Source organism: Nicotiana tabacum, chromosome 19, assembly GCF_000715075.1.
Source record: "Nicotiana tabacum cultivar K326 chromosome 19, ASM71507v2, whole genome shotgun sequence".
Classification (NCBI taxonomy): domain Eukaryota; kingdom Viridiplantae; phylum Streptophyta; class Magnoliopsida; order Solanales; family Solanaceae; genus Nicotiana; species Nicotiana tabacum.
The window spans coordinates 11,254,175-11,272,936 of record NC_134098.1 but is presented as its reverse complement, the minus strand read 5'-3'; the positions used below and the strand labels follow the sequence as shown (position 1 = coordinate 11,272,936).

Below are 18,762 nucleotides of genomic sequence, written 5' to 3'. Positions count from 1 at the left end.
TCACAATATAAATAAGTAAGGCAAGTCCATACCCTAGGAAGTCCATCCCGAATATATAATCATCTACGCTCACCGGGGGTGTGTACAGACTCCGGAGGGGCTCCTTCAGCCCAAGCATGATATAAAGCTGATATGTCCTACTGCAGGCGGGCAGTCCCGATCGGTATAATAATAAAGCTTATAAGGCTTGCTGCAGGCGGGCAACCCCGGTTCATATAATAATAATATATATAAAACCAATATGGCCTGCTGCGGGCGCGCAACTCGATCGCATAAATATCCTCAAAATGGACGAATATGACTGAGTGTGAAATATACATTTTTAAAATAATTTATTCAACAACAACACGACCCCATGGGTCCCAAAATATCGGTACGTAGCCTAAAGAAGATCTTTAATAAGAGCCTCAGCTCAATTTCCCTAACACGTGGAAAATGTTCATATAATAACATGATTATTTAATTTTACAGCTTCACAGGATTTATTCAAATCACAATTTCTATGGTGCACGTCCGCACGCTCATCACATACCATGTGCGTCACCTCCAAAAAATTTATATAATACTAAATTCGAGGATTCATACCCTCAGAACCAAGTCAAGAAATGTTACTTACCTCAAACCGTGTAATTTCTTACTCCACTATGCCCTTGCCTCGCGAATTGGTCTCTGAAAGCCTCAAATCTAGTCATAATTATTTCGATTCAGTCAATACAATTTATTGGATTTAATTCCATATGAAAATACTAGTTTTCCAACAAAATCTGAAATTTAACTCAAAACAATCGCCCATGGGGCCCGCGTCCCAGAATCCGACAAAAGTTATAAAATATGAACGCCCATTCGACCACGAGTTTAATCATATAAATTTTACCAAATTCCGATATCAACTCGAACTCCAAATCATCAAATCTTATTTCCAAATCCCTAGGTCCAAATTCCCGATTTACTCCTCAAAAACACGTAATCTAGTCGGATTATTCGATGATAATTCAATATTATGGAGTAGAAATGATCACAAGTGACTTACCTCAAGTTTTCCGTGAATTCTCTCTGAAAATCGCCCCAAAAACCGTGCTTGAAGGTCCAAAAATGATAAAACTCGGAACCCCTTCGAAATGTATACTATCCAGGGGTTCCGCACCTGCGACTCACTTAGCCGCTTCAGCGGTTTCGCAGGTGCGAGAATCCAACCACTTCTGCGGACTCGCTTCTGCGGTTTTGCCCAGCCTCCCTTGTCTCCGCATCTGCAACCTTGGTGTCGCTTCTACGGACTCGCTTCTGCAAGATTCTGTCCGCTTTTGCGATGCCAGGCTCGCTTCTGCGAGCCAAATTCTGCAGGTGCGATTGTATCAGAAGGCAGAAATTTTCAGATTTCTTCCAAGTTCAAAATTTAGTCCGTTAACCATCCAAAACTCACCCGAGGACCCCAGGACCTCAACCAAATACACCAACAAGTCATAAAACATCATACGACTTCCAAATAATTTTCTGGTCAAACTTCCAAATTTAAATTTTTATTTTAGCTATTTCAAGCCTAATTTAACTACGGACTTTTAAATAATTTTCCGCACACGCTCCCAAGTCCAAAATCACCATACGGAGCTATTGAAATCATCAAAACTTTATTCCGGGGTCGTTTACACATAAGTCGATATCCAGTCAACCTTTTCAACTTAAGTTTTAAACTTTGGAACTAAGTGTTTTCATTCATTCAAAGACCTCACCAGACCCGAACCAATTACCCATGCAAGTCATATAACAATTGTAAAGCACATATTGAGTAGTAGATGGGGGAACATGGCTGTAATACTCAAAACGACCAGTCGGGTCGTTACAGATATATAGTCATTTAAAACTTATTTATATATAAATGATAAATTGTATAACAACTTGTAATTAACTTAAAACCTAAATAGTAAGGATAAATAAATTTGTAATATAATACGTATAAGCAAAAATCTCATACCAAAACCCACTTTACCAAATGATCTGGACTTTCAGAAAAAGTGGAAATGCTTTCATAGAATCACCAAAAAAAGAACTCCCTACAGGAAATTTTCCTTATCCAACAAAAAAAAGGAAGTAAATGTACTACCCCAATTGTACAATCACTTGACCACACGTTTCCATATATAATATATTTCATCATCAGATCTAGTTCAAACCTTAAACTAAAACCAACCAATGGATGCAATACATCACCCATATTACACCACTAGCTTCCACCTTTTCCTTTTCTTTATCGTTTTTCTTTTTCCCATAATTTGTCGTTATAATTCTTTCAACAGACATGTCTTTTTGCTTTAACCAAACAACTGCCTTCCTCTTCTATCAACATCCCATGATAACTTTCATAAATAAAATATATTTTCAGGTTAACTCACCAAATTTCTATTTCCATGCATCCACTAGGAAAGTTTTTTAGTTCCTGCAAGTTTTGCTATTTTTAGTAAAGTTTCTTATCTTTAACTCATTATAAAAGCCAACAGGAAGGTGACCTCTAGCATATCACATCTCTTTCATTCAATATATAGAAATTAAACTACAAAATGTCTTTTACAAGAACGAGCTGTATTTCTGGCCTTTTGCTCTTATTTTTAGCTCTCACATGTGAAGCTAGGGTTCCAAGAAATGCTAATGTAGGGTTTATAGCAGTTAAGGGTGCCCATTTTGAACTCAATGGATCCCCCTTTTTATTCAATGGTTTCAACTCCTATTGGTTGATGCATGTTGCTGCTGAATCAAGTGAGAGGTACAAAGTCACTGAGGTTCTTAAAGATGGATCTGCTGCTGGTCTTTCTGTTTGTCGCACGTGGGCTTTTAGTGATGGAGGTGACAGAGCATTACAAATATCACCTGGCGTTTATGATGAACGAGTTTTTCAGGTAAAAGTTTATGTCCTGCGCTAAAAGAGTTTTAAGATTATAAGGTTAAGTTGGCTTATGACGACAAATAATTCTACCTATCAAATCTATTATGTCAATCCAAAAAATAGAGTAACCACCTACTATAACTAGCTAGTTAAATTGTACTGGTAAAAGTTCTTTCCACCATGTAAGGAATACAAGTTAAATTCCTTCAATAAAATTTATGCATGAATTGTGTCAATAGTTAGATACTTATTTAAATGGTGTCTAATTTTACGGTTATTATTGTATATTTATGGATTTAGGGTTTGGATTTTGTGATCTCGGAAGCTAAGAAATATGGTGTTCGCTTAATCTTGAGCTTTGTAAACAACTGGAATGACTTTGGAGGAAAAGCTCAATATGCCCAATGGGCACGAAATGCAGGGGCTCAGATTAATAGCGACGATGATTTCTATACTCATCCTATGCTCAAAAGTTATTACAAGAATCACATCAAGGTATGGGGTAACAATGTGTGGAACTTTTTCACTTAAATAGCGACTGTTTGATATTCATGCAATCTTTTTCTTTTTCCAAGTAATACTTCATTATCAAATAAAATTAACAAAGTTGATATATGGTGGTTAATATATGAATTTATGTTCTTGTGAAATTGCTACAGAACGTCGTTACAAGATTCAATACGATTACTAGAGTTGCTTACAAAGATGATCCAACAATCATGGCATGGGAACTCATTAATGAGCCACGCGACCAAGCTGACTATTCTGGAAAAACCATTAATGTAAGCATCAAGTAATGCTTCTTAATTCATTTCCAAACTAATTGAATTTTAGAAATATCATCAACTGATTTTTTATCTATAAAATATCATCAACAGGCTTGGGTTCAAGAAATGGCAAGTTTTGTGAAGTCACTAGACAACAAACACTTGTTGGAGGTAGGAATGGAGGGATTCTATGGTGATTCGGTTCCTGAAAGGAAACAAGTTAATCCTGGTTATCAAGTCGGAACAGATTTTATCAGTAACCATCTTATCAATGAGATAGATTTTGCCACTATCCACTTATACACTGATCAATGGTATATTAACATCTTTGATCCACTCACAAGTTCATATTTTTCATCGTAACACCTTATAAATAGCCTGGTTGTTCAAACATTGTTTACCTCATCGACAATGCAAAAATCTTTAACTTTTTACATTTATAGGGTATCCGGACAAAGCGATGAAGCACAATTAGCATGGATGCAAAGGTGGGTTACAAGCCATTGGGAAGATGCAAAAACTATACTAAAGAAACCTCTAGTGCTAGCTGAATTTGGCAAGTCTAGTAGAGGTCAAGGATACAGTCTTAGTTCAAGAGACACATTCATGAGTATTGTATATAGGAATATCTACAATTTGGCAAAAGAAGGGGGAACTATGGCAGGAAGCTTAGTATGGCAACTTATGGCACAAGGAATGGAGAATTATGATGATGGTTATTGTATTGTTTTGGGACAAAATCCTTCAACTGCAGGAATTATTTCAGGCCAATCACATGCCATGACAACTTTGGCTAATCTTGTTCATAGCCCTCTAGAGTGAAGGCACGAAGATCATTATAATGAAGGATACGAAAGAAAATAAGTTCCATAAATGGTTCTTCTATTAGATTATTTTCTTTATTATGCAATAATCTTTATTATTGAATTCAAGTAATCTTCGGTCCATGAATTTTAGTACTAGTTCGAGCTCATGTTACTAAAATGTGAAGCCGATTACACTCAAAAATGTAATTGCATAAATTGTTTCAGCAAAAGAAAAAGGAACATTATGTTTTTGTCTTCTTGTTTTTAAGTTTGAGTACAATATGTTTTTGCTAAGGAAATACAGAATTTAAATTAAAGCAGGAAATTCAAAGAAGTTCAAAACACACAGGAGGCTAAAGTTATGATTTTCCCCGATTGTTGGAATTCTTCTCGCTACGTCTCCTATAATATTACCTAATTATTCTCTTCTGATCGTGAGCACTTCAGGTGTCGTAATTCTTTTTCAAGCAACTATCACAATTTACTAGACATATTCTCTCGAACTACGCTAGTTGCCACTAGTTCACCGCTCACTAAGATCACACCAAAGTTTCGTTCTTTCTAGTCCCGCCTTTAAACCCTCCGTATTGATTTCTTACATACATTAGGAGTGACTTTGTTCAACAACTACGTAAATATATACCCTTTTTCGAGCAATACATAATAAATAGGCACAATCAATCGATGGCCATTCAATCGATTGAAATAAGCACGTAGTTAAACAAGTAGAGAATCCAAAGGCTAAATTATATTAAACGTAATGAAAAGTCATCCTCTAGTAGGTTCCATCAAACCCTAGATAAGAAATTAGCTAATCATGCTAGTATGTAATAATACAATACTAGAATTCATAACAATGGAAAATAGGAAGGAAGAGGAAAGAACGTGAAGTTTAATCATTCTTCTTGCTCCAAGTGTGTTTTTGCCTCCCCAAAGTTTTCTCTCCCTCAAAATAACTATCATAGTTATATCAAGTAGGGTTATGTTTGGGCGAATTTGACTTCTTCTAATTCGGATTGGAGAAGCTAATTTCTTCTACTTCGGTCCCGGTCTAGCGAAGCGAACCTCACTTCGTTGTCCCAGATTTCTCTCTTCAGCTTTTCTTTCGCCAAATTTTCTCATATTTGATCCTTTTCCGTGCAAATTCGTTCCTATGTAATGAGCATATTTTTACTTCAAAAGCGGTGTGAACTTCCGCAACTCACACAAGAAATATGTCTTGACCCAAATTCCTAACCTGTCGTGATGGCGCCTATCTCGATACTAGGAAAACCGACAACACCAATAACCCATAATTTCTTTTAAATACTGAAAACACAATAATTTAGTTTAAGAGTAAATCCCACAAACATTGAAAATAAACACACTCCCAAAATCCGGTGTCACTGAGTACATGAGCATCTATACATTACAAGTCTGAAAAACGTGATGTATAATAATTTGAGACCAAATACAATAAACAAAAGGATAGGGGAGGAGAGACAAGGTCTGCGAAACATGGCAGCTACCTCTGAATCTCCGAAAAATCGACTGTGTGAAAGAATCAATACCCACTATATCCGGGATCACCTGGATCTGCACACGAAGTGGAGGGTGTAGTATGAGTACAACACTACAAGAAAAGTACCATTTACATGGGAATTTTGTAGGGATTATAATGTAAAATTCGTAGGTAAAATATTTACCTCGGGATTTTCATGCAAACAGGAATCCACATGAATAAAGGTCATGGGTAACTATTACCTGCGAATTTTAATTTTTCCAAGTACGTTACCTGGGAAAAAATTGGCCGCAGGTGAATTACCTGGGAATGTTAAATCCATATGTAAGTTACTTGCGGACTTTTCTGCAAGAAATACCAAAAAATCGTAAGTAAATTTTGGTAAACAATTGTGAAAGAAAAAGGAGTTTTCCTAGGGATTTTCATGGGCAAATATTCGCATGTAATTCCGCAGCAAAACCTCCAAGTAAATTTGCAGGAAATATTCAATAAAAATTTCGTGGAAAAAGGGAATTTCTTGGGAATTTGATGTGATAATTTCGCAGCAGAATTCCTAACAAAATCCTCATGTATTGTATATTTGCAGATAAATTCCCAACAAAAGATTGATACGCTTCAGGGCACTTCCCTATGAAAATTCACAAGTAACTTGTATATTTTTCAAAAGCAAATTTATAAATATTTAGTCCCAAATTATATTCCACACAATTCAATGTACATATGATATTTATATTTTTTTTCAAACAAATAACTTTGCACAAATCTAAAATAATATATAGCCAAAATATGATCCATAAATTAATAAATAATAATGCATAATTCCTAAATAAAAAAAAATTAAAAGTCTAAACTGTAAACCTTAAATAGTACTATCAAGTATCTCAATCCTGATCATACTCATCTGAAATAGTACAACCAAGTATTTCAATCCTAATCATACTCATCTACCGAGTTGTTGTTATCATCATTATCACTCTGTGAATCTTGATTGTCTTCCGGAGATGATGGTTGTGCATTCGAAGATGATGCCGTGTAACCCACATGCTTTATCAGTGCTTCTAATTTCTCATTTGTATCACCTAACTCCTTCCTCATTTTTTGTTTTGGCGTCTCATCTTTTTATTTTGGCGCCTCATCTCTTCATTTTGGCGTTGTACTTCTTCCAACTGATAATATAACTCAACATTTAACGCATGAACTTGGGCTCTAATCTGATCATCAACTTCTTCCGACACATCAGATGTTGTCTGCTTAGGTAATTTTACAGATCGACCCAAAGAGCCAAGACCTGTAACTCTTCCTTTTTTTTTTTCCACCAACTGATAGCACCCAAATATCCATTTCACTTAATTGAGATAGCTCGCTAGGTGAATTAGTTTCTCCATCAACAGATGCACTTTGGGAAGCTAATAATTCTTCTTTCTTTTTTTTTTTCAAAATTATTCTGCACAAAAGCATTGAAACAAATATTAGTTATTTTGCATTAAAACAAATATTAATAATTTTGACAACTGCTAGCACTTAAGCACATCTTTCCCTGGCATTTTAATTAGACTGGAGAATACTAAAGAAAATGGAGCAAAGACTCCACACAAGTAATCAGATGTTTACCTGAATTAAATCAAAAAGGGTACTTAAGAATAGAGTTCAATATAATTAGTTTTCGGGATTAACTAATATAGACCGACAAGTATAAAAATTTATCTACACTATCAAGTCACTTAAAAGGCAATTACATGCCTAAGTATATTAAATTCATTAAAAATAGATAGCTCCTAGCTACAAATAAATCCACTGTTCATATGAACACAGAGGTTGTCAATTGCTTGTGTAATGTCTAATTGCTTGTGTAGATGGGACATGTAATTCTGGAAAGACAATTTCATTTCAATTATACTACTCCAGATAGAATGCAACAAGATATGTTAAGAGCCATGACTCCTCTCCCCGTTGATCGCTGGCTATTTGCATGGTATACTATGATTTTGTGACAAAAGATGATTAAGGGATTTTATGTGTTAAATTTTCTAGTAGCTGTTACTCTGCAGCAAGGGGGACGGGAAAAGTGCATGGTTTCACAGTCCTCATACTCCTCAGGCTCCTAAGCAACAAGCAACAAGCAACTGTCACTATGCAATGTTTTAGAGGAGTTAATTGATCGTGACTATGCAAGGGTGATGCTGGTTTATGGTTCAATCGGAAGCTTTACTTTGATAAAGCTAGTAGGTCCAATTTAGAAAGATTAATATTACTCTTGTTTATTATCACTACAATAAAATAATGGCTACTTGGCCACTTCCTTTTTCTTCTTTCCTTTTCTATCTTTTATGTTTTTCATAATGGTCTAATCTAAAGATCTGCCTAGGCCCAGATAAGGCATAATTACATAGAGCAGGCTTGTGTAAGTTTGTTGAACTATTAAATTCCCTGCTCTTCTTGAAACAACCAATTTATTTATCAACTTAATAGAGTAACGACAGTTAAATAATTTCAATACATATATGCTGTAGAAGGAAGACTTACATACGCAGCTTCAGCTGTCTCATTTACCCAACTTTTATTTTTCTCCTTTCGATGAGTGCGAAAATAAAATTCTGAAAATGAAGGATCTTTTCCAGTAGCTTCCTTCTGTAATTAAAGGAAGATGTATATGCTATCAACATTTATATGATCTATTTACTAGAAAGAAAAAATTAAAAAGGAACTATATATTACCAATCTCTTCCAAATTACGCGATGAGGTATACAACCACCTGTATGAACCGAGGCACCTGCATTTGCATCGCGATTCTTTTTGTTTTGTTCCGACTTTAACTTAAATTGAGGAGACTCCCAATGCTCCTTCAACTCCTTGAATACGACATCACCCATCCAATTTGGCTTCACATACAAGTCCTTTCTAACATCTTGGAAAAGTTGGGTCATTCTTGAAGATGCCCTTTTCTCAAAATTGCGTCGTATAACATCATTATAGTGAGGGAGCCATCTAAATTTCTTCTATAGTATTTTATAACACAACACATCAAAATAAAATCTGAATCAGTTCTATAAACTTACACACCAACATTTGAACATGAATCATATTATAAACATCCTTACCTTGAATTCTTCAAACCATATATCCCGAGTATGTTGTGGGAATTTCTTCCAAGAAGGTTTAGCCAGCTCAAATTTACTACGAATGCAACTAGCAATGCCTTCAATAACTGGCTTATGAGGTTCAAACCTACATAAAAATGCAGTAGTTATCAATCATTTATAAATTAACTAGGTAGTTTCACTCATCATTCCATTCAATCTATTCCCATAAATTAATCATATCAAATCTGTCAAAACCATTGTCTGTAAATCGTTAAATTTAGACTATTACAAGGCTCGTGCACTTGACGAGTTTACTACCACTTCAAGCTAGAAAACTGAGGACTGACATTTCTAAAAGTGTTGGTCTCTACTTATATTGGCATTTCAGAGGGGGGAGATGATCTCCCCAAACCAACACACTTCAGCATGCCAAATAAAGTGGAAGGAACAGTTAAACAAGACAAAAGAAGATCTCCAGAAATTTTGCCTACTTTGTGATAATCAACAATTTCAGTAGCCATGCATTTCTAAAATAGCAAAAGAAGCAACATAGAGTGGGATAGACATAATAGTTCACCAGTTTTTATCTGGCGACTAATTTCAAAGGAGCGCCAATTCTGAAAGGCAAAAAGAATTATAAAGGAGTAATCAAGTTACACAAAGCAGACTCACCTTTAAGCTAAACCAGGAACAAGATAGAGATTCATGAAAATAGCCTACGAACTTAGTTGATCACTGTCCATTACTATTGCTAACAACTAAGTATTCAATTTCCTCAGAACAATTTTGGACTACAAAATTTGCACTACTCACAACAAAGAACAATAACATAGTCAAAGAAATTACAATTTGAACTAAGTTGCACTTTCACTATGGTCTACAAGCAATCTGACAAAACAGAAGTCAGTATTAATAACATATTATACCATATTAGAGCATCAAAGAACCAAAGCATATCTTCTTCAGGTACAATCCACATTCGATCATCATCATTGCCATCGCCTACCGCACTACACGAGGTGGCTGGAGTCATATTGGCTGGTGAAGACATATGCGGTTGAGTGACTGTGTTATGAGGCAGATTGACTTCAGGAGTAGGTTGAGGCAAGAAAGTCTCATGTACATGAAGTAAACTAGTTTGAGATAGGAGGGATTGTGATGGGATTACGCGAGGCATTTGAGCTGCTTGAGGCTCTATTGTGTGTGTCTTCCTTTTACGGAATTTTTCTCCTTTACCACTAGTTTGCCCAGCTTGTTTAGATCCTGTATTACCTGACATCTAGGGGAATATACAAATAATGTTGATACAATCTTTAGTAAGCTGATAGATAACTAGGTTCATAACTTAAGAAGAAAAACATGATACATAACAGTAGACCAACATAACTAATTATTTAAGAGAATCAAATATGCAAACATTAGATTACTTCAAGACCATAAGAAAATAAGATATCATTTATTGTGAATACCATCTTGAAGTTTAGAATGATCCAAGGACAAATGAAAATTCTCAAAATTCTAAATAGTTCTATAAAATAAACCTATTGTAACTCATCCTCATCGTGGGTTTGACAGTGATCTTGTGAATCATCACTATCAAAAAGCTCTTCCTCTTCTTCACTTGCTATCTCCTCATCTTCGTCGTCACTTAAATCATATCCGTCTTCTTTGACAAATGGTTGAATACTACTCATATCGACCTCCTCACCAACAACTTGATCATCTTGTAAGCAATCAATCGGATCATCCTCTATGCTTGGATTAACATGTGACTGCTCCTCTTGGCAAGCAACTTCCACACTATGTCTTTCATCCACAACTCCTCTTGGCTTTGTCTTTATAACAACCCACCAATTAGCCTTATCTCCTTTGCTTTCAGGATGATTTGCATAATAAACTTGAGTTACAGTTTCAGGAAAGATGAAAGGGTCAAATTTAGCATATCTTCTCCTTTCTCGAACCTCGACAATGCCAAATTGGCTATCAACTTTCATGCCATGTTTAGACGGATCAAACCAATCACAATAAAATAAAACTAACTTTTGAGTGGTCCTTGTCCATTCCAATTTGAGAATCTCCTTAATAACACCATAATATTCATTTGTAGTGCCATCATGTCCGATGCCACTCACACATACCCCACTATTAAATGTTTTTCTTTCTTCGCCCCATGCAGAAGTGCAAAATTTGTATCCATTCGCAATATAAACAGGACATGATGTTGCATTTCTTAGTGGTCCCTCTGCTAAGACTTGCAAATACGGATTCAACGTCTCTTGTGGATTTTTATTGACCTATTGTATAATAATAATAATAAGTTAGATTTATATATTAAATGATATCTTTTATAATGATATGTTCTTCAATAATAACTAGTTTATGTTATTCCATACATAATCTTTGAACCATCGTGGAAAGTTTATATATGGATTTAGATATGGAAATTTATAGAAATTGTGGGATTTTGGTAGGAAACCTAGAAATTGGTATTCTTGGATTTTGACCACAAATCTGGGCATGAAATGGAGAATAAATTATATATTTGAGTTCGTGGGGTTATGGATAAAGAAATGTAGGCATGCTTTCAAGTTCAATAGTTAAACTCATTACAAGCAAAAATATATCAATACTGTATGATATGAGGAATATGACATCCCATCAGAAAGACCTCATGTACTACTGGTCGCAATTCTTTCGGTCACTCGGTACTGTTTATGGCCAATCCAGCCCAGGGATATTCCATCCTGTATATACATATACATCGACTGACAGTCAGTCACTCAGTACCGTATACGGCCAATCCAGCCCTGGGGTAATTTCTCCCTAAATGTAAATGATACGGACAAGATCCATGTCTAGAGAAATTCATCACAATATAAATAAGTAAGGCAAGTCCATACCCTAGGAAGTCCATCCCGAATATATAATCATCTACGCTCACCGGGGGTGTGTACAGACTCCGGAGGGGCTCCTTCAGCCCAAGCATGATATAAAGCTGATATGTCCTACTGCAGGCGGGCAGTCCCGATCGGTATAATAATAAAGCTTATAAGGCTTGCTGCAGGCGGGCAACCCCGGTTCATATAATAATAATATATATAAAACCAATATGGCCTGCTGCGGGCGCGCAACTCGATCGCATAAATATCCTCAAAATGGACGAATATGACTGAGTGTGAAATATACATTTTTAAAATAATTTATTCAACAACAACACGACCCCATGGGTCCCAAAATATCGGTACGTAGCCTAAAGAAGATCTTTAATAAGAGCCTCAGCTCAATTTCCCTAACACGTGGAAAATGTTCATATAATAACATGATTATTTAATTTTACAGCTTCACAGGATTTATTCAAATCACAATTTCTATGGTGCACGTCCGCACGCTCATCACATACCATGTGCGTCACCTCCAAAAAATTTATATAATACTAAATTCGAGGATTCATACCCTCAGAACCAAGTCAAGAAATGTTACTTACCTCAAACCGTGTAATTTCTTACTCCACTATGCCCTTGCCTCGCGAATTGGTCTCTGAAAGCCTCAAATCTAGTCATAATTATTTCGATTCAGTCAATACAATTTATTGGATTTAATTCCATATGAAAATACTAGTTTTCCAACAAAATCTGAAATTTAACTCAAAACAATCGCCCATGGGGCCCGCGTCCCAGAATCCGACAAAAGTTATAAAATATGAACGCCCATTCGACCACGAGTTTAATCATATAAATTTTACCAAATTCCGATATCAACTCGAACTCCAAATCATCAAATCTTATTTCCAAATCCCTAGGTCCAAATTCCCGATTTACTCCTCAAAAACACGTAATCTAGTCGGATTATTCGATGATAATTCAATATTATGGAGTAGAAATGATCACAAGTGACTTACCTCAAGTTTTCCGTGAATTCTCTCTGAAAATCGCCCCAAAAACCGTGCTTGAAGGTCCAAAAATGATAAAACTCGGAACCCCTTCGAAATGTATACTATCCAGGGGTTCCGCACCTGCGACTCACTTAGCCGCTTCAGCGGTTTCGCAGGTGCGAGAATCCAACCACTTCTGCGGACTCGCTTCTGCGGTTTTGCCCAGCCTCCCTTGTCTCCGCATCTGCAACCTTGGTGTCGCTTCTACGGACTCGCTTCTGCAAGATTCTGTCCGCTTTTGCGATGCCAGGCTCGCTTCTGCGAGCCAAATTCTGCAGGTGCGATTGTATCAGAAGGCAGAAATTTTCAGATTTCTTCCAAGTTCAAAATTTAGTCCGTTAACCATCCAAAACTCACCCGAGGACCCCAGGACCTCAACCAAATACACCAACAAGTCATAAAACATCATACGACTTCCAAATAATTTTCTGGTCAAACTTCCAAATTTAAATTTTTATTTTAGCTATTTCAAGCCTAATTTAACTACGGACTTTTAAATAATTTTCCGCACACGCTCCCAAGTCCAAAATCACCATACGGAGCTATTGAAATCATCAAAACTTTATTCCGGGGTCGTTTACACATAAGTCGATATCCAGTCAACCTTTTCAACTTAAGTTTTAAACTTTGGAACTAAGTGTTTTCATTCATTCAAAGACCTCACCAGACCCGAACCAATTACCCATGCAAGTCATATAACAATTGTAAAGCACATATTGAGTAGTAGATGGGGGAACATGGCTGTAATACTCAAAACGACCAGTCGGGTCGTTACAGATATATAGTCATTTAAAACTTATTTATATATAAATGATAAATTGTATAACAACTTGTAATTAACTTAAAACCTAAATAGTAAGGATAAATAAATTTGTAATATAATACGTATAAGCAAAAATCTCATACCAAAACCCACTTTACCAAATGATCTGGACTTTCAGAAAAAGTGGAAATGCTTTCATAGAATCACCAAAAAAAGAACTCCCTACAGGAAATTTTCCTTATCCAACAAAAAAAAGGAAGTAAATGTACTACCCCAATTGTACAATCACTTGACCACACGTTTCCATATATAATATATTTCATCATCAGATCTAGTTCAAACCTTAAACTAAAACCAACCAATGGATGCAATACATCACCCATATTACACCACTAGCTTCCACCTTTTCCTTTTCTTTATCGTTTTTCTTTTTCCCATAATTTGTCGTTATAATTCTTTCAACAGACATGTCTTTTTGCTTTAACCAAACAACTGCCTTCCTCTTCTATCAACATCCCATGATAACTTTCATAAATAAAATATATTTTCAGGTTAACTCACCAAATTTCTATTTCCATGCATCCACTAGGAAAGTTTTTTAGTTCCTGCAAGTTTTGCTATTTTTAGTAAAGTTTCTTATCTTTAACTCATTATAAAAGCCAACAGGAAGGTGACCTCTAGCATATCACATCTCTTTCATTCAATATATAGAAATTAAACTACAAAATGTCTTTTACAAGAACGAGCTGTATTTCTGGCCTTTTGCTCTTATTTTTAGCTCTCACATGTGAAGCTAGGGTTCCAAGAAATGCTAATGTAGGGTTTATAGCAGTTAAGGGTGCCCATTTTGAACTCAATGGATCCCCCTTTTTATTCAATGGTTTCAACTCCTATTGGTTGATGCATGTTGCTGCTGAATCAAGTGAGAGGTACAAAGTCACTGAGGTTCTTAAAGATGGATCTGCTGCTGGTCTTTCTGTTTGTCGCACGTGGGCTTTTAGTGATGGAGGTGACAGAGCATTACAAATATCACCTGGCGTTTATGATGAACGAGTTTTTCAGGTAAAAGTTTATGTCCTGCGCTAAAAGAGTTTTAAGATTATAAGGTTAAGTTGGCTTATGACGACAAATAATTCTACCTATCAAATCTATTATGTCAATCCAAAAAATAGAGTAACCACCTACTATAACTAGCTAGTTAAATTGTACTGGTAAAAGTTCTTTCCACCATGTAAGGAATACAAGTTAAATTCCTTCAATAAAATTTATGCATGAATTGTGTCAATAGTTAGATACTTATTTAAATGGTGTCTAATTTTACGGTTATTATTGTATATTTATGGATTTAGGGTTTGGATTTTGTGATCTCGGAAGCTAAGAAATATGGTGTTCGCTTAATCTTGAGCTTTGTAAACAACTGGAATGACTTTGGAGGAAAAGCTCAATATGCCCAATGGGCACGAAATGCAGGGGCTCAGATTAATAGCGACGATGATTTCTATACTCATCCTATGCTCAAAAGTTATTACAAGAATCACATCAAGGTATGGGGTAACAATGTGTGGAACTTTTTCACTTAAATAGCGACTGTTTGATATTCATGCAATCTTTTTCTTTTTCCAAGTAATACTTCATTATCAAATAAAATTAACAAAGTTGATATATGGTGGTTAATATATGAATTTATGTTCTTGTGAAATTGCTACAGAACGTCGTTACAAGATTCAATACGATTACTAGAGTTGCTTACAAAGATGATCCAACAATCATGGCATGGGAACTCATTAATGAGCCACGCGACCAAGCTGACTATTCTGGAAAAACCATTAATGTAAGCATCAAGTAATGCTTCTTAATTCATTTCCAAACTAATTGAATTTTAGAAATATCATCAACTGATTTTTTATCTATAAAATATCATCAACAGGCTTGGGTTCAAGAAATGGCAAGTTTTGTGAAGTCACTAGACAACAAACACTTGTTGGAGGTAGGAATGGAGGGATTCTATGGTGATTCGGTTCCTGAAAGGAAACAAGTTAATCCTGGTTATCAAGTCGGAACAGATTTTATCAGTAACCATCTTATCAATGAGATAGATTTTGCCACTATCCACTTATACACTGATCAATGGTATATTAACATCTTTGATCCACTCACAAGTTCATATTTTTCATCGTAACACCTTATAAATAGCCTGGTTGTTCAAACATTGTTTACCTCATCGACAATGCAAAAATCTTTAACTTTTTACATTTATAGGGTATCCGGACAAAGCGATGAAGCACAATTAGCATGGATGCAAAGGTGGGTTACAAGCCATTGGGAAGATGCAAAAACTATACTAAAGAAACCTCTAGTGCTAGCTGAATTTGGCAAGTCTAGTAGAGGTCAAGGATACAGTCTTAGTTCAAGAGACACATTCATGAGTATTGTATATAGGAATATCTACAATTTGGCAAAAGAAGGGGGAACTATGGCAGGAAGCTTAGTATGGCAACTTATGGCACAAGGAATGGAGAATTATGATGATGGTTATTGTATTGTTTTGGGACAAAATCCTTCAACTGCAGGAATTATTTCAGGCCAATCACATGCCATGACAACTTTGGCTAATCTTGTTCATAGCCCTCTAGAGTGAAGGCACGAAGATCATTATAATGAAGGATACGAAAGAAAATAAGTTCCATAAATGGTTCTTCTATTAGATTATTTTCTTTATTATGCAATAATCTTTATTATTGAATTCAAGTAATCTTCGGTCCATGAATTTTAGTACTAGTTCGAGCTCATGTTACTAAAATGTGAAGCCGATTACACTCAAAAATGTAATTGCATAAATTGTTTCAGCAAAAGAAAAAGGAACATTATGTTTTTGTCTTCTTGTTTTTAAGTTTGAGTACAATATGTTTTTGCTAAGGAAATACAGAATTTAAATTAAAGCAGGAAATTCAAAGAAGTTCAAAACACACAGGAGGCTAAAGTTATGATTTTCCCCGATTGTTGGAATTCTTCTCGCTACGTCTCCTATAATATTACCTAATTATTCTCTTCTGATCGTGAGCACTTCAGGTGTCGTAATTCTTTTTCAAGCAACTATCACAATTTACTAGACATATTCTCTCGAACTACGCTAGTTGCCACTAGTTCACCGCTCACTAAGATCACACCAAAGTTTCGTTCTTTCTAGTCCCGCCTTTAAACCCTCCGTATTGATTTCTTACATACATTAGGAGTGACTTTGTTCAACAACTACGTAAATATATACCCTTTTTCGAGCAATACATAATAAATAGGCACAATCAATCGATGGCCATTCAATCGATTGAAATAAGCACGTAGTTAAACAAGTAGAGAATCCAAAGGCTAAATTATATTAAACGTAATGAAAAGTCATCCTCTAGTAGGTTCCATCAAACCCTAGATAAGAAATTAGCTAATCATGCTAGTATGTAATAATACAATACTAGAATTCATAACAATGGAAAATAGGAAGGAAGAGGAAAGAACGTGAAGTTTAATCATTCTTCTTGCTCCAAGTGTGTTTTTGCCTCCCCAAAGTTTTCTCTCCCTCAAAATAACTATCATAGTTATATCAAGTAGGGTTATGTTTGGGCGAATTTGACTTCTTCTAATTCGGATTGGAGAAGCTAATTTCTTCTACTTCGGTCCCGGTCTAGCGAAGCGAACCTCACTTCGTTGTCCCAGATTTCTCTCTTCAGCTTTTCTTTCGCCAAATTTTCTCATATTTGATCCTTTTCCGTGCAAATTCGTTCCTATGTAATGAGCATATTTTTACTTCAAAAGCGGTGTGAACTTCCGCAACTCACACAAGAAATATGTCTTGACCCAAATTCCTAACCTGTCGTGATGGCGCCTATCTCGATACTAGGAAAACCGACAACACCAATAACCCATAATTTCTTTTAAATACTGAAAACACAATAATTTAGTTTAAGAGTAAATCCCACAAACATTGAAAATAAACACACTCCCAAAATCCGGTGTCACTGAGTACATGAGCATCTATACATTACAAGTCTGAAAAACGTGATGTATAATAATTTGAGACCAAATACAATAAACAAAAGGATAGGGGAGGAGAGACAAGGTCTGCGAAACATGGCAGCTACCTCTGAATCTCCGAAAAATCGACTGTGTGAAAGAATCAATACCCACTATATCCGGGATCACCTGGATCTGCACACGAAGTGGAGGGTGTAGTATGAGTACAACACTACAAGAAAAGTACCATTTACATGGGAATTTTGTAGGGATTATAATGTAAAATTCGTAGGTAAAATATTTACCTCGGGATTTTCATGCAAACAGGAATCCACATGAATAAAGGTCATGGGTAACTATTACCTGCGAATTTTAATTTTTCCAAGTACGTTACCTGGGAAAAAATTGGCCGCAGGTGAATTACCTGGGAATGTTAAATCCATATGTAAGTTACTTGCGGACTTTTCTGCAAGAAATACCAAAAAATCGTAAGTAAATTTTGGTAAACAATTGTGAAAGAAAAAGGAGTTTTCCTAGGGATTTTCATGGGCAAATATTCGCATGTAATTCCGCAGCAAAACCTCCAAGTAAATTTGCAGGAAATATTCAATAAAAATTTCGTGGAAAAAGGGAATTTCTTGGGAATTTGATGTGATAATTTCGCAGCAGAATTCCTAACAAAATCCTCATGTATTGTATATTTGCAGATAAATTCCCAACAAAAGATTGATACGCTTCAGGGCACTTCCCTATGAAAATTCACAAGTAACTTGTATATTTTTCAAAAGCAAATTTATAAATATTTAGTCCCAAATTATATTCCACACAATTCAATGTACATATGATATTTATATTTTTTTTCAAACAAATAACTTTGCACAAATCTAAAATAATATATAGCCAAAATATGATCCATAAATTAATAAATAATAATGCATAATTCCTAAATAAAAAAAAATTAAAAGTCTAAACTGTAAACCTTAAATAGTACTATCAAGTATCTCAATCCTGATCATACTCATCTGAAATAGTACAA

General features: G+C 35.5%; 2 protein-coding genes across 2 annotated transcripts; both read left to right on the top strand.

Moving 5' to 3' along the window:
- The first annotated feature begins 2,498 nt into the window (after positions 1-2,498).
- LOC142173339 (mannan endo-1,4-beta-mannosidase 1-like) lies at positions 2,499-4,699 on the top strand. Its single transcript, XM_075238925.1, has 5 exons — positions 2,499-2,888; positions 3,176-3,370; positions 3,535-3,657; positions 3,754-3,956; positions 4,086-4,699. The coding sequence occupies exons 1-5, from the start codon at positions 2,553-2,555 to the stop codon at positions 4,462-4,464; spliced, it is 1,236 nt and encodes a 411-aa protein (XP_075095026.1). The 5' UTR covers positions 2,499-2,552; the 3' UTR covers positions 4,465-4,699.
- A 9,697-nt stretch (positions 4,700-14,396) lies between these two features.
- Positions 14,397-16,597, top strand: LOC142173340 (mannan endo-1,4-beta-mannosidase 1-like). The gene is made up of 5 exons (XM_075238926.1): positions 14,397-14,786; positions 15,074-15,268; positions 15,433-15,555; positions 15,652-15,854; positions 15,984-16,597. The coding sequence occupies exons 1-5, from the start codon at positions 14,451-14,453 to the stop codon at positions 16,360-16,362; spliced, it is 1,236 nt and encodes a 411-aa protein (XP_075095027.1). The 5' UTR covers positions 14,397-14,450; the 3' UTR covers positions 16,363-16,597.
- Positions 16,598-18,762: the final 2,165 nt, after the last annotated feature.

What these genes read in the sequence shown, in the direction of transcription:
- LOC142173340 (XM_075238926.1), top strand. Translation starts at nt 14,451, where the DNA reads ATGTCTTTTACAAGAACGAGCTGTATTTCTGGCCTTTTGCTCTTATTT. An exon ending in ATGATGAACGAGTTTTTCAG is followed by an intron (nt 14,787 to 15,073) that starts GTAAAAGTTTAT and finishes TTATGGATTTAG; the next exon opens with GGTTTGGATTTTGTGATCTC. An exon ending in CACTTATACACTGATCAATG is followed by an intron (nt 15,855 to 15,983) that starts GTATATTAACAT and finishes TTACATTTATAG; the next exon opens with GGTATCCGGACAAAGCGATG.
- LOC142173339 (XM_075238925.1), top strand. Translation starts at nt 2,553, where the DNA reads ATGTCTTTTACAAGAACGAGCTGTATTTCTGGCCTTTTGCTCTTATTT. An exon ending in ATTACAAGAATCACATCAAG is followed by an intron (nt 3,371 to 3,534) that starts GTATGGGGTAAC and finishes AAATTGCTACAG; the next exon opens with AACGTCGTTACAAGATTCAA. An exon ending in CACTTATACACTGATCAATG is followed by an intron (nt 3,957 to 4,085) that starts GTATATTAACAT and finishes TTACATTTATAG; the next exon opens with GGTATCCGGACAAAGCGATG.